General features: G+C 37.7%; 1 protein-coding gene across 1 annotated transcript; it reads right to left on the reverse strand.

Annotated features, from left to right (window-relative positions):
• Positions 1-55: 55 nt before the first annotated feature.
• Positions 56-15,502, reverse strand: LOC133028786 (uncharacterized). Its single transcript, XM_061095821.1, has 17 exons — positions 15,439-15,502; positions 14,850-15,215; positions 12,103-12,396; positions 11,927-12,022; positions 11,585-11,626; positions 9,155-9,178; positions 6,525-6,563; positions 5,890-6,422; positions 5,401-5,407; positions 3,305-3,670; positions 2,925-3,218; positions 2,743-2,844; positions 2,296-2,419; positions 2,091-2,145; positions 1,989-2,009; positions 1,816-1,933; positions 56-1,712 (listed from the first exon to the last, which is right to left on the reverse strand). The coding sequence occupies exons 1-17, from the start codon at positions 15,494-15,496 to the stop codon at positions 1,132-1,134; spliced, it is 3,120 nt and encodes a 1,039-aa protein (XP_060951804.1). The 5' UTR covers positions 15,497-15,502; the 3' UTR covers positions 56-1,131.
• Positions 15,503-16,168: the final 666 nt, after the last annotated feature.

Below are 16,168 nucleotides of genomic sequence, written 5' to 3' on the forward strand. Positions count from 1 at the left end.
TAAACTGGACTGTAAAGTGAGGATTCAACAGAGTGAAACAAAAAGATGCTGGATCTCAGATTCATTGAATTTATTGAAAAAGCTGACTAACGAAAAGAACAAACTTAATGAAGTGAACGGCATAAAAAGACAAACACATCAAATATAACATCAAAAACACAATATAATTATTCATTAATACAGCCAGAATAAAACTACTTCATATCAAACCAATAATTTGCATAGCTGCCTTGCTGTATAACACGCAGAGCCCACAACACAAAGACTTTGCTAAATTAAATTAAACAAATTACCAATTTATCTCTTGCAATCACTATAAAACTTTTTATGTGACAAAATATTCAAACTTGCAATTTTCTAAAGTCAGAACTACAACTACCACTGAAAAAGAAACGGGTAAACATCAAGAACGGTATCTGAAGGTTACCTTACACGTTGTGTTAGCTGTAAGCAGGGTGTTGTTTCCTCTGGTGTGTGTTTGTGTGTGCATGTGTACAAAATAACTCAACAATTCATGGACGGATTTTCAACCAACTTTGTAGAAATATTACTTAGGAGTGTATCCAGGTGATAAGCTTCAGGAGCTGATAAAAATATTGACATTTATTACACACATTTTCCAAGAAATCTCTGCAAATAAACTAAAAACAATCTAAAGCTTGTATTGATGATACAAGTACCCTTCTACAGATGATGTCACATTAAGTGATGTCATGAGAAAGTCACAGTCAGAAAATGACATAGTACGTCAAAAATGCAGTTCTCAACGTACCTCCTCAAACAGGGCCTCAAGCTAATATAGATCGAAAAATAATTTATGATGATACAGTGGAAAAGATAATTTTGACATAAATTTAAAGTTGTTATAAATAACATGTAGTGTAGTAATCCTTCCCATGTAACTAATACGATTACAGAGACACGATCTACAACTTATTTAGCTTAACCAATCACATATCATCATGTAGTTTAAATGCTGTCATGATGAAATGGCATCGTTACCAGTAAGCAAAGCCAGATTGAAGTATATATTACACATGCACAGGGTATGATTTGCCCCTCTATGCTTCTCATGATTACTTGCGGTTGCTATATGATTATTATAATAGAAAAGTTTAGATCAAGAAGATATTAAGATTCAGGCTCTTCTGCCCTTTCATCGTTCCCTGTGTCATTACACTCACCCTGTTCTGTCCTCTTTAATATCTGCATAGGTGCTTTGTCCCATTTACCAGGATTGAAGAACGGAAAGACTTCACCTTGGAACGTAGCAGTGAGAGATCCAATGACAGATTCATCTTCCACATTATAAAAGGAAAGCTCTCCGCCGTCATAATTCAGATACACACCGACTGTTCTTGGTCTTGAGCGAACAGGCAGTAAAACCTTTGGTTCTGTGTTTAACTGAAAGCTGTTTGCTCTGTCAGGGGAAGACGACAGGAACCAGAAACCATTTGATGTGCTAGAAGGAGCATCATCCTGCAGAGGGAAGTCAGTTGCCTTCGTTACCCCAACCCACCAGGACTGTTTGACCTCTGATTTAGGATTCCACAAAGAAACCTCCCAGTAGTGTTGACCTGAAGTGAAGCCAGAGGTTCCCCTTAGCGCTGTGAGACAGGTCACTGCTGTAACATCAGGATGATTTTTGTCTCTGAACCTACTATCTTTGATTATGACGTATGGATTTCCTTTATCCTCAAGTTCAACATTTACTGTAAAAATTGAAACATAGATTAGATTTGAATCAGACAGAGTCATAATAGGCTGATGTATAATGTATATGGTCAGTGTGATTCGGTTAAAAGTTTAGATTACCGTGATGCTTTTTAGCCTCTTCAAAAGCTGTCGGCTCAACTGTAACTGAGAACAGATACAGACACAGTGAACATGGACTCGACACAACGCTCCAGCAAGTAAGGACAACAGTCTGCTCCTATTTCAATTCAATACATGTCATGACAACAATGACAGAGTGAGTTACTTCTTACCTTCTGATAAAAGCTTAATTTCTGGAAACACAAAACAAAAAAATTAACCCATGAGCTCAGATTTTTTGAGAAGAGAAACTACTTGAAGGATTTAAACAAAACTTGTGGACGGATACGGTACGGGTCATGGAAGACTGCATTACATTTTTGTGTGGATCTGGAGAAAGGGGCAGCTCAGGAATTTATTTTCACTTTCTTTAACATTGTGAACTTGTGTGTTTATTTTCACTTTTTCCAAGTGAACAATTCCTGAATCTTGATGAGAGAAATCAGGAATATTTAGGGGACTGGCCTCTATGAGGGTGACAAACTTGGGTTGATTGAATTTATTTGCTCTACTGAGTTCATAGTGAAATATGCTCCATGTGATTGTGTGAGGTATTTCTTACCCTCAGCTTGGTGGGTCTCTGATTTGTCTTTCTTCTGTAAAACTAGAGGTGAAAAATAAGTAAAATTATTTGCAAAGATGTTCTGCATTCAAAGTCATTTAATGAATTTGGCTTTAGGAAATTGTGATGTAAGGAAAACTCTGACATACTGCTGCTATATTCTGACATTTTATAGAATAAAATTTGCCTTAATGGGAATGTTGCAAAGCGCCTGATAAAGCACAGAATCAGTCAATACTCACATGAACATCACTTTAACACTATGATTAGTGACTTTGATTGTGCTGATGAATTTCTTCACATAATTCATTCAATTCCCCTTTTTATTGAGTGAAAGCTGATTTAAAGGAATTGACAACATGTACCTCTCTTTTTGATGTACGGCCATCCAAGTAAAGCTAATGCGGCCAAGAAGAGTAGAATGAAGATCACCAATACAGCCACCAATCCAGGCACAGATTGATCCACTAAATAAAAAACAAGACATATTAATATTAATCTTTTATTAATGTTCTATTTAAATTAAGAGACAGACATTTTTCCCTACCCTGTTTGGCAGGTGGAGGAGGGATTTCCAGCCGCAGTCTCGCCTCCTTCGTGTCCACGTCAGAGAGACCCACTGAGCAGGAAACCTCCGAGGGGCTTGGGACCAGAACCCAGCTGTGGACTGACACAAGACCAGAAGAGACTTTGCTGTACTCCAAACTCTTTGGGGTCAGATTTTGCTTCTGGTCGGCCCAGTGCAGCTTTGGCCTCGGATACCAGCCTTCAGATTCACAGCTCAATTTCACCAGGTTTTCGTCTGCCCACACCATTGACAGAAACGGAGTGTTTCCTGTTTCTAGAAGTGGGAGGAAGAAGAACAAGATTTGATGTAAAGGTGGAGACATTTTTTAGAATTGTGATATTTTTTCCCCTGTCACTCACCTGTCACCTTGAGACTGACACTTCCACGGTCATAACCCTGATCACTGCTCACATAACAAGTGTAATCGCCTTCGTCCTCAATCCCGACATTTAGCAGCTTCAGGCTCACGTCTCCTGCTGCCAGCCCACCGGACGCTGCTTCCTTCAGGCCAAACGAGGCCCGGCCCACGTACGAAGCATCCTGGGTCGTGGATATCATTTTATTCTGATACAGTATGATCGGGGTATCGAAGCGATCATTGCGGTACCAGCGTACCTCCAGAGTCTCGGCACTCTGTGTTGGATTGAGCCAGCATGGTAGAGTGGTTTCTCTACCAAGTTGCTCCAAGACAGGGGACCTGACCAAAACCACGAGGCTCTTTGAAACTGCAACAGAATTAATGTTATTAGTCAAGATAATATTTGTTCTTCTGTATTTTGGAGATAATATAGTATTAAGTGAAAAATTCTGTTCCAATTTTTAGTCTAGTTATAACTTGTAACTAAACTGTACAACAGCATGTTTGTTTCACAATTTATTCAGTCATGTTGAAACTACCCAATTTCTTAACAGTAAATCAGTGCATTCAGGAAGTTGCATATTTATAGTATTTTTCTATGCTTGTGGTTGATTATAAATTATGTTTAGTAAAGATCCATTCAGCTCCTCTCAGCAAATAAGGTTAAATGTGATTTAGTGGAAATATTAAAGTTATTGCCATAATACTAAGTGATCACATGCATAAAAAGGTCAGACTGGAGAGTAAATACATTGTGAAATAGTGGAAATGTGTAAATCAAACTGTTTACCAGGGGCAGCGTTTGACAAAGACGAGCAAAGAAGCAGCAAAAGGTGCATGTGGGTCATCACGTGTAAACCTGACAAATGAAAGGAGTATTAATTCAGTGAGGAGACACACGTGATATATGATAATTCACGATTTATTATCTGGTTTAAAACAGCACAGCATGAATATGAACAGAATAAAGGTTAATGTGGGTCTATCAGAACAAAATGAAATGTAGGCCTACCCATTGTAGTGTTGTGATCCCGGATGGAAATTTCCTTCAAGCAAGTCCAGGTATCGACTTTAAAGACAGAAATCAGGACCTAGTTCAGATTTAGAAACACATCCAAGGTCACTTTATCGAGTTAATGTCCACGTGGACACATGAACCTGGAAAAGTGAAAATCATGTCGTCGAACAAAAGGGTTTGGTCTCGTTCTGCAAATTTACTTTCACTTTTGATAGACGCAGTTCGTAAATATGACCACTAGGAGGCACCAGAGAGCAGAGACACTGATGGGCGCAGTATACTTACAAGCAGCAAAACAAGTATCTGTACTTTTTAAAGTGTATGACGTATTGCTGTGTTTTTCTCAAACTGTACTGTAGAGTGAGTTTTACACTGAGGACACAACGAAAAGAAACCAGATCTCAGATTCATTTAGTTTATTGAAAAAAGCAGACAGTAGCGAAAAGTACAAACTTCATGAAATGATTTAAAATTTTCAGTCAATGAAAAGACAAACGGCGTAAAAATATGAACACATTAAATATAACATGAAAAATAGAATATAATTATACATTCATTCAGTCAGAATAATACTACTTCATATCTAACTTATAATTCCCATAGCTTCATTGCTGTATAACACGCAGAGCCCACAAGACAAAGACTTTGCTAAATTGAATTAAACAAATTACTCATTTATCTCTTGCAAACATTATAAAAGTGTTTATGTGACAAAACATTCCAACATGCAGATTTATTAAGTCAGAACTACAACTACCACTGAAGAAGAAACGGGTAAACATCAAGAACATAATCTGAAGGTTACATTTTTGCAACCTTTTGCGTACGATGCTGGAATGACTCCGCCCCCTTTGGAGGTTGCTTGTATCCATGAAGCCTGAATTTATCTATTCTCCACACGTTTCCTTATTCAAATCGCGTTCCAAGGCAGAATGTTAAAATACAGGCATGTAATTAACATTTTATGAGTTAAAAGTAGAGTCAATATTACATGGGAGTCTATCTTTAGATGATATCATTTAGGAGCTGATGGGTCAAAGGTCAACAAAAATATTGACTTTTATTACACACATTTTCACGAAAGTTCTGCAAACAATAGAGAAACAATCTAGTCATATATACATATATGCAGTTTATATATTCTGTACAACCAATATATTATCAACCAGACCTAAATCTTATTGAAAAATAATGTATGTTCATATAGTGGGAATGATGATGATCATTATGGCGTCACTTTAAGGTTGTTAAAAATAACATCATTTAGTGTAGTAATGCATTACATTTGATAACTAATAAAATACAGAGACATGATCTACATCTTATTAAGATTAACCAATCACATATCATCATGTAGATTAAATGCTGTCATGATGAAATGGCATCGTACCAGTTAGCAAAGCCAGATTGAAGTATGTACAACACATGCACAGGGTATGATTTGCCCCTCGATGCATTCAATAATTACTTGCGGTTGCTATATAATTATTATTATAGAACATTTTAGATTCAGAAGATATCAAGATTCAGGCTCTTGTGCCCTTTCATTGTTTCCCGTGTCATTTCACTCCCCCTGTTGGTTTCTTCTTTACTATATTCATACATGCTTGGTCACCTTTACCAGGATTGAAAAGCGGAAAGACTTCACCTTGGAACGCAGCAGTGAGAGATCCAATGACAGATTTATTTTCCACATTATAAAAGGAAAGCTCTCCGCCGTCATAATTCAGATACACACCGACTGTTCTCGGTCTTGAGCTAACAGGCAGTAAAACCTTTGGTTCTGTGTTTAACTGAAAGCTGTTTGCTCCGTCAGGGGAAGACGACAGGAACCAGAAACCATTTGATGTGCTAGAAGGAGCATCATCCTGCAGAGGGAAGTCAGTTGCCTTTGTTACCCCCACCCACCAGGACTGTTTGACCCGGCCCCAAGATTTCGCAAAAGAAACCTCCCAGTAGTGTTGACCTGAAGTGAAGCCACGGGTTCCCCTTATTGCTGTGAGACAGGATACTGCTTTTCCATCAGAATAACTATTGTCTGTGAAGATACCAGCTCTGATTGGCACGTATGGATTTCCTTTATCCTCAAGTTCAACATTTACTGAAAAATGTAAACATAGATTAAATTTGAATCAGACAGAGTCATAATAAGCTGGTGTATAGTGTATATGGTCAGTGTGATGCTCTGAAAAGTTTAGATTACCGTGATGCTTTTTAGCCTCTTCAAGAGCTGTTGGCTCAACTGCAGCTGAGAACAGATACAGACATAGTGAACATGGACTCGACACAACGCTCCAGCCAGCAATACATGTCATGACAACAATGACAGAGTGAGTTACTTCTCTACTTGTTGTAAAAGTTTCTTATTCTCTGTAAACACAAAACACAAAAATTAACCCATGAGCTCAAATTTTTTTTAAATTGTATTTATTCCCTCTACCTAGGACACATTATTTCTTCTACTTGCTTGTAAGCAAGATTGGACAAAAAACACTGGATGGATTTCCACGATATAGACTTTGGTGTGGATCCGGGCGAATAAGGATTTTATTTCACTTTCTTTAACGCTGTGGACTTGGGTGTTTTTTTGTTGTTGACATTTTCACTGTTTTAACACTGAATTATTCCTGGATCTTCATGAAAGAAATCATGAATATTGAGGGGACTGACTTTATGAGTGTGAGAAACTTGGGTTGATTGAATCTATTTGCTCTACTGAGTTCATACTGAAATGTGCTCCATGTGATTGTGTGATGAGCTCTGTTTTTTTTAAATGCACTTATTACCCCCACCAAAGAGTTAATGTTCACATAATTTCTTACACTTGCTTGAAAGTAAGATTAGTTAAATATTTACTGAAAAATTGAAACATATATTAGATTTGAATCAGACAGACTCATAATAAGCTGATGTATAATGTATATGGTAAGCATGATTCTCTGAAAAGTTAAGATTACCTTTTTTCTTTTTAGCCTCTTCATGAGCTGCATTTATTCCCTCTACCTAGGACACATTATTTCTTATCTATGCTTGTAAGCAAGATTAGACAAAAACTACTGGACTGATTTCCACGACACTTGTGGAAGGATGTGGTATGGATCAGGGATGATCCGGAGAAAGGGGCGGAGAGGAATTTATTTTCACTTTCCTTTACGTTGTGGACTTGGGTGTTTTTTTGTTGTTGACATTTTCACTGTTTTAACACTGAATTATTCCTGGATCTTGATGAAAGAAATCATGAATAGGGGGGACTTTATGAGTGTCATGCCCTCTGCCTCACCTGCCTACTAGGCTCTCTCTCTCTCTCTCTCTCTCTCTCTCTCTCTCTCTCTCTCTCTCTCTCTCTCTCTCTCTCTCTCTCTCTCTCTCTCTCTCTCTCTCTCTCTCTCTCTCTCTCTCTCTCTCTCCTCTCTCTCTTGGTGTGTAGGTATAATGTATATGGTGAGCATGATTCTCTGAAAAGTTAAGATTACCTTTTTTCTTTTTAGCCTCTTCATGAGCTGCCTTCTGAGCTGTAACCAGATACAGACACAGTGAACATGGACTCGACACAACGCTCCAGCAAGTGGGGACAACAGTCTGCTCCTATTTCAATTCAATACATGTCATGACAACAATGACAGACTGGTTTACTACTTGCTCATGTATATGGTGAGCATGATTCTGTGAAAAGTTTAGATTACCGTTTTTCTTTTTAGCCTCTTCAAGAGCTTCCTCCTTAGCTGTAACCAGAGACAGACACAGTGAACATGGACTCGACACAACACTCCAGCAGGTAAGGACAACAGTCTGCTCCTATTTCAATTCAACACATGTCATGACAACAATGCAGAGTGAGTTACTTCTTACCTTCTTGTAAAAGTTTCTTATTCTCTGGAAACACAAAACACAAAAATAAACCCATGAGCTAATTTTTTTTTTAATTGCATTAATCCCATCTACCTAGGACACATTATTTCTTATCTATGCTTGTCAGCAAGATTAGACAAAAACTACTGGACTGATTTCCAGGAAGCTTGTGGAAGGATGCGGTATGAATCAGGGATGAGTGCATTACATTTTGGTGTGGATCCGGTGAAAGGGGCGGATAAGGAATTTATTTTCACTTTCTTTAGCGTTGTTGACTTGGGTGTTTTTTTGTTGTGGACATTTTCACTGTTTTAACACTGAATTATTCCTGGATCTTGATGAAAGAAATCATGAATATTGAGGGGACTGACTTTATGATTGTGAGAAACTTGGGTTGATTGAATCTATTTGCTCTACTGAGTTAATACTGAAATGTGCTCCATGTGATTGTGTGAGGTATTTCTTACCCTCAGCTTGGTTGCTCTCTGATTTGTATTTCTCCTATTTCAATTCAATACATTTCATGACAACAATGACAACGTGAGTTACTTCTTACCTTCTTGTAAAAGCTTTGATGTCTGTGGAAACATAAAACACAAAAGTAAACTTATGAGGTCAGTGTTTTTAAAATTGGACTTAATTTCCTCTGCCTAAGAGGTAATGTTTTCACATAATTTCTTACACTTGCTTGTAAGCAAGATTAGTTCAATATTTACTGAAAAATTTAAACATAGATTAGATTTGAATCAGACAGAGTCATAATAAGCTGATGTATAATGTATATGGTGAGCATGATTCTCTGAAAAGTTTAGATTACCGTTTTGCTTTTTAGCCTCTTCAAGAGCTGCCTTCTCAACTGTAAACAGATACAGACACAGTGAACATGGACTCGACACAACACTCCAGCAAGTAAGGACAACAGTCTGCTCCTATTTCAATTCAATACATGTCATGACAACAATGACAGAGTGAGTTACTTCTTACCTTCTTGTAAAAGTTTCTTATTCTCTGGAAACACAAAACACAAAAATTAACCCATATGCTCAATTTTTTTTAAATTGCATTAATCCCCTCTACCTAGGGCACATTATTTCTTATACTTGCTTGTCAGCAAGATTAGACAAAAACTACTGGATGGATTTCCACGACACTTGTTGAGGGATGTGGTATGGATCAGGGAAGAGTGCATTACATTTTGGTGTGGATCCGGACAAAGGGGCGGATAAGGAATTTATTTTCACTTTTTTTAGTGTTGTGGACTTGGGTGTTTTTTTGTTGTGGACATTTTCACTGTTTTAACACTGAATTATTCTTGGATCTTGATGAAAGGAATCATGAATATTGAGGGGACTGACTTTATGAGTGTGAGAAACTTGGGTTGATTGAATCTATTTGCTCTACTGAGTTAATACTGAGATGTGCTCCATGTGAATGTGTGAGGTATTTCTTACCCTCAGCTTGGTTGTTCTCTGATTTGTATTTCTCCTATTTCAATTCAATACATGACATGACAACAATGACAGAGTGAGTTACTTCTTACCTTTTTGTAAAAGCTTAATCGTGTCTGGAAACACAAAACACAAAAGTAAACCTGTGAGCTCAGTGTTTTTAAAATTGCACTTATTACCTCCACCAAAGAGGTAATGTTTCCAAATAATTTCTTACACTTGCTTGTAAGCAAGATTAGTTAAATATTTAGTGAAAAATTGAAACATAGATTAGATTTGAATCAGACAGAGTCATAATAAGCTGATGTACAATGCATATGGTCAGTGTGATTCTCTGAAAAGTTTAGATTACCGTTTTGCTTTTTAGCCTTTTCAAGAGCTCCCTCCTTAGCTGTAGCTGTAACCAGATACAGACACAGTGAACATGGACTCGACACAACGCTCCAGCAAGTAAGGACAACAGTCTGCTCCTATTTCAATTCAATACATGGCATGACAACAATTACAGAGTCGGTTACTTCTCACCTTCTTGTAAAAGTCTCTTATTCTCTGGAAACACAAAACACAAAAATTAACCCATGAGCTTACATTTTTTTTAATTGCATTTATTTCCTCTACCTAGGACACATTATTTCTTATACTTGCTTGTCAGCAAGATTAGACAAAAACTACTAGACTGACTTCCATGACACTTGTGGATGGATGCGGAATGGATCAGGGAAGAGTGCATTACACTTTGGTGTGGATCCGGAGAAAGGGGCGGATAAGGAATTTATTTTCACTTTCTTTAGTGTTGTAGACTTGGGTGTTTTTTGTTGTTGACATTTATTACTGTTTTAACACTGAATTATTCCTGGATCTTGATGAAAGAAATCATGAATATTGAGGGGACTAACTTTATGAGTGTGAGAAACTTGGGTTGATTGAATGTATTTGCTCTATTTAGTTAATACTAAAATGTGCTCCATGTGATTGTGTGAGGTATTTCTTACCCTCAGCTTGGTTGCTCTCTGATTTGTATTTCTCCTATTTCAATTCAATACATTTCATGACAACAATGACAGAGTGAGTTACCTCTTACCTTCTTGTAAAAGCTTCATTGTCTCTGGAAACACAAAACACAAAAGTAAACGCATGAGCTCAGTGTTTTTAAAATTGCACTTATTACCTCCACCAAAGAGGTAATGTTTCAACATCATTTCTTACACTTGCTTGTAAGCAAGATTAGTTAAATATTTAATGAAAAATTGAAACATAGATTAGATTTGAATCAGACAGAGTCATAATAAGCTGATGTATAATGCATATGGTGAGCATTATTCTCTGAAAGTTTAGATTACCGTTTTGCTTTTTAGCCTCTTCAAGAGCTGCCTCCTTAGCTGTAACCAGATACAGACACAGTGAACATGGATTGAAACAACGCTTAAGCAAGTAAGGACAACAGTCTGCTCCTATTTCAATTCAATACATGTCATGACAACAATGACAGAGTGGTTAACTTCTTACCTTCTTGTAAAAGTCTCTTATTCTCTGGAAACACAAAACACAAAAATTAACCCATGAGCTTAAATTTTTTTTAATTGCATTTATTCCCTCTACCTAGGACACATTATTTCTTATACTTGCTTGTCAGCAAGATTAGACAAAAACTACTGGACTGACTTCCATGACACTTGTGGATGGATGCGGTATGGATCAGGGAAGAGTGCAGTACACTTTGGTGGGGATCCGGAGAAAGGGGCGGATAAGGAATTTATTTTCACTTTCTTTAGCATTGTGGACTTGGGTGTTTTTATGTTGCTGACATTTTCACTGTTTTAACACTGATTTATTCCTGGATCTTGATGAAAGAAATCATGAATATTTAGGACACTGACTTTATGATTTTGAGAAACTTGGTGTGGATAATTGAATTCATGTTCTCCTTTGAGTTAATACTGATGTGATTGTGTGAGGTATTTCTTACCGTGAGCTTGGTTCCTCTCTGATTCGTCTTTCTTCCGTAAAACTAGAGGTGAAAAATAAGTTATATTATTTGCACGGATTTTCAGCACTCAAGTACATACATTAAATCTGGATAAAGAAAGATGTGACATTTTGACACTGTTTTCTGACATTTTATAGAATAAAGCTCGCAATAATGGAAATGTTGCAAAGCACCCGCTAAAGCACAGAATCAGTTAATATTCATATGAACATCACGTTAACACTATGATTAGTGACTTTTATTGTGCTGATGAATTTCTTCACATAATTCATTTAAATCTCCTTTTCATTGAGTGAAAGTTGATTTAAAGAAATTGACAACATGTACCTCTCTTCTTGATGTACAGCCATCCAAGTAAAGCTGATGCGACCAAGAGGAATGGAATGAAGACCACTAATCCAGCCACCAATCCAGGCACTAAATAAAAAACAAGATATATTAATATTATTCTTTTATTAATGTTTTATTTAAATTAAGAGACAGACAATTTTCTCTACCCTGTTTGGCAGGTGGAGGAGGGATATCCAGCCGCACTCTTGCCTCCTTCGTGTCCACGTCAGAGAGACCCACTGAGCAGGAAACCTCCGAGGGGCTTGGGACCAGAACCCAGCTGTGGACTGACACAAGACCAGAAGAGAGTTTGCCGTACTCCAAACTCTTTGGGGTCAGATTTTGCTTCTGGTCGGCCCAGTGCAGCTTCGGCCTCGGATACCAGCCTTCAGATTCACAGCTCAAATTCACCAGGTTTTCTTCGTCCCACACCATTGACAGGAGTGGAGTGTTTCCTGTTTCTAGAAGTGGGACGAAGAAGAACAAGATTTTACGTAAAATTTAAGCCATTTTTTAGAATTGTGGTTTGTTCCCCCTGTCACTCACCTGTCACATTGAGACTGACACTTCCACGGTCATAGCCCTGACCACTGCTCACATAACAAGTGTAATCTCCCTCATCCTCAATCCCAACATTAAGCAGCTTCATGCTCACGTCTCCTGCTGCCAGCCCACCGGACGTTCTGTCCTTCAGGCCAAACGATGCTCGGCCCACGTACGAACCCTCCTGGATCTCATACATCTTTTTATTGTAATACATTAGGATCGGGGTATTGAAGCTATCATTGCGGAACCACTGTATCTCCAGGGCCTCGGCACTCTGTGGTGGATTGAGCCAGCATGGTAGAGTGGTTTCTCTACCAAGTTGCTCCAAGACAGGCGACCTGACCGAAACCAGTATTTCTTCATCTGTATTTTGGAGATAATATAATATTAAGTGAAAAATTCCTTTCCAATTTCTCATCTAGTTATAACTTGTAACTAAACTGTACAACAGCATGTTTGTTTCACAATTGATTCAGTTATCTTGAAACTTCCCGATTCCTTAACAGTAATTCAGTGCCTTCAGGAAGTTGCAAATTTATTGTCTTTTTCTATGCTTGTGGTTGATTATAAATTATGTTAGATCCATTCAGCTCCTCTCAGCAAATAAGGTTAAATGTGATTTAGTGGAAATATAAAAGTTATTGCCATAATACTAAGTGATCACATTCATAAAAAGGTCAGACTGTAGATGAAATATATTTTAAATAGTGGAAAAGTGTAAATTAAATGGTTTACCAGGGGCAGCGGTTGACAAAGACGAGCAAAGAAGCAGCAAAACTTGCATGTGGGTCATCACATGTAAATCTGACAAATGAAAGTAGTATTAATTCAGTGAGGAGACACACGTGATATATGATCCTTCACGCTTTATTATCTGGTTTAAATCAGCACAGCTTTCATATGAACAGAATGAAGGTTAATGTGGGTCTATCAGAGCAAAATGAAATGTAGGCCTACCAGTCGTAGTGGTGTGATCCCAGATGGAAATATCCTTCAAACAGGTTCAGGTATCGACTTTAAAGACAGAAATCAGGACCTAGTTCAGATTTAGTAAATGATCCGAGGTCACTTTATCGAGCTAATTTCAACGTGGACCTTGAAAAGGGAAAATCACCTCCTCGAACAAAAGGGTTTGCTCTGCAGGCTTACTCTCACTTTCACTTTTGAGCTGCTAACGTTACTCAGGTTAAATATTTACACACTGTAAATTTGATTGAGACTAAAACGCAAACCAATCCCAACAGGAACTTTTAAGAATTGGATCAAATTATAATTCATGGAGACCAAACAACCAAAACATTTCTCACCTTGTGCTTCTTCTTCTTTGTGTCTCGCTTCGTGCTGGATCATAACTTTTCTGAACCTTGAACCTGATCTCAACAAACCAATAAATGAGTCATTCAATCAGAGGCTGCAGGCTTAAATTTCCATTTTAATGATGCCTCACAGTTCATATTTAACTGTATTTTTCCAATAAATGTATCTGCCCTTCCCTGAATAAAGTCAGAATTTAGAATTGAATCAAACTCATCCATTGTATTTTAATACTAATTGATGTATATTTAAAGCAAATGGAAGCACAGTGATTAAATATATATGCCTTTGCTCTTTGCTTTTGTATTTCCCAATTTAATTATTCTGTTGAACTGCTCTGGTTCATTTGTGCAAACACTAACAAAATACATTCGACAATGACAAAAAGCAGAGAAATGAAAAAGCATTTGCAGCATCTTGTTCTTTTTAGAATCTAAAGCTTGAACTTGAGATCAAAGAGTAATAAGAGCCTTTGTTACATATTTATACAATGTAAATTTGATTGAGACTAAAAAAAACCCCAATCCCAACAGGAACTTTTAAGAATTGGAGCAACCTATAATTTATGGAGACCAAACAAACAAAACATTTCTCACCTTGTGCTTCTTCTTTTTTGCGTCTCGCTTCGTGCTGGATCATAACTTTTCTGAAGCTTGAACCTGATCTCAACAAACCAATAAATGAGTCATTCAATCAGAGGCTGCAGGCTTACATTTCCATTTTTATGATGCCTCACAGTTAATATTTAACTGTATTTTTCCAATAAATGTATCTGCCCATCCCTGAATAAAGGCAGGATTTAGAATTGAAATCAAACTTACCCATTGTATAAATTAATTAACATAATTTATTAAATTCTCCTTTTTATTGAGGGAAAGGATATTTAAAGGAATTGACAACATGTACCTCTCTTCTTGATGTACAGCCATCTGAGTAAAGCTAACACGGCCAAGAAGAGTAGAATGAAGATCAGCACTACAGCCACCAATCCAGGCACTAAATAAAAAACAAGACAATATTTTAAAATTGTGATATTTTTCCCCCTGTCACTCACCTGTCACATTGAGACTGACACTTCCAGGGTCATAACCCTGACCACTGCTCACATAACAAGTGTAATCTCCCTCGTCCTCAATCCCGACATTTAGCAGCTTCATGCTCACGTCTCCTGCTGCCAGCCCACCGGACGCTGCGTCCTTCAGGCCAAACGAGGCTCGGCCCACGTACGAAGCATCCTGGGTCGTGGCCATCTTTTTATTCTGATACAGTATGATCGGGGTATCGAAGCCATCATTGCGGTACCAGCGTACCTCCAGAGCCTCAGCACTCTGTGGTGGATTATGCCAGCATGGTAGTGTGGTTTCTCTACCAAGTTGCTCCAAGACAGGAGACCTGACCGAAACCAGGAAGATCTTTGAAACTGCAAAAGAATAAATGTTATTAGTCAAGATAATGACCAAGTTATCTTGAAATTATGTTTAGTAAAGATCCATTCAGCTCCTCTCAGCAAATACGGTTTAATGTGATTTAGTGGAAATTTAAAAGTTATTGCCATAATACTAAGTGATCAAATGCATAAAAAGGTTAGACTGGAGAGTAAATACATTGTGAAATAGTGGAAAGGTGTAAATTAAACGGTTTACCAGGGGCAGCGTTTGACAAAGACGAGCAAAGAAGCAGCAAAAGGTGCATGTGGGTCATCACGTGTAAACCTGACAAATGAAAGGAGTATTAATTCAGTGAGGAGACACGTGATATATGATCCTTCATGCTTCATTATCTGGTTTAAATCAGCACAGCTTGAATATGAACAGAATAAAGTGTAGTGGTGTGATCCCAGATGGAAATATCCTTCAAGCAAGTCCAGGTATCGACTTTAAAGACAGAAATCAGGACCTAGTTCAGATCTAGAAACACATCCGAGGTCACTTTATCGAGCTAATTTCTACGTGGACCTGGAAAAGTAAAAATCACGTTTTCGGACAAAAGGGTTTGGTCAGCAGGGTTACTTTAACTTTTGATAGACGCAGTTCGTAAATATGGCCAGCGGGAGGCACCAGTGAACAGAGACACTGATGGGAGCAGTGTACGTACAAGCAGCAGTACAAGTATCTGTACTTTTTAACTCGTTTAACTAGTTACACCATCAGGAACGTCGGGTAAACTTTACCTGATAAAAAATACCCAATTAAATAAACTTCCCATCAAAATATATTAATGTACAACAATACGTGGCGATTTGAAGTACTCTTCTTTTATTTTCCCCGATACATCTCCTAAAACGAAAAAAAAGGTATCATGGGGGGGACCATATAAAATGGCTCTAAAATTAGTGAAAAATTAGTGAGATGTTAAAGAAAAATTCCTTAAAAA

Source organism: Limanda limanda, chromosome 22, assembly GCF_963576545.1.
Source record: "Limanda limanda chromosome 22, fLimLim1.1, whole genome shotgun sequence".
Lineage (NCBI taxonomy): Eukaryota > Metazoa > Chordata > Actinopteri > Pleuronectiformes > Pleuronectidae > Limanda > Limanda limanda.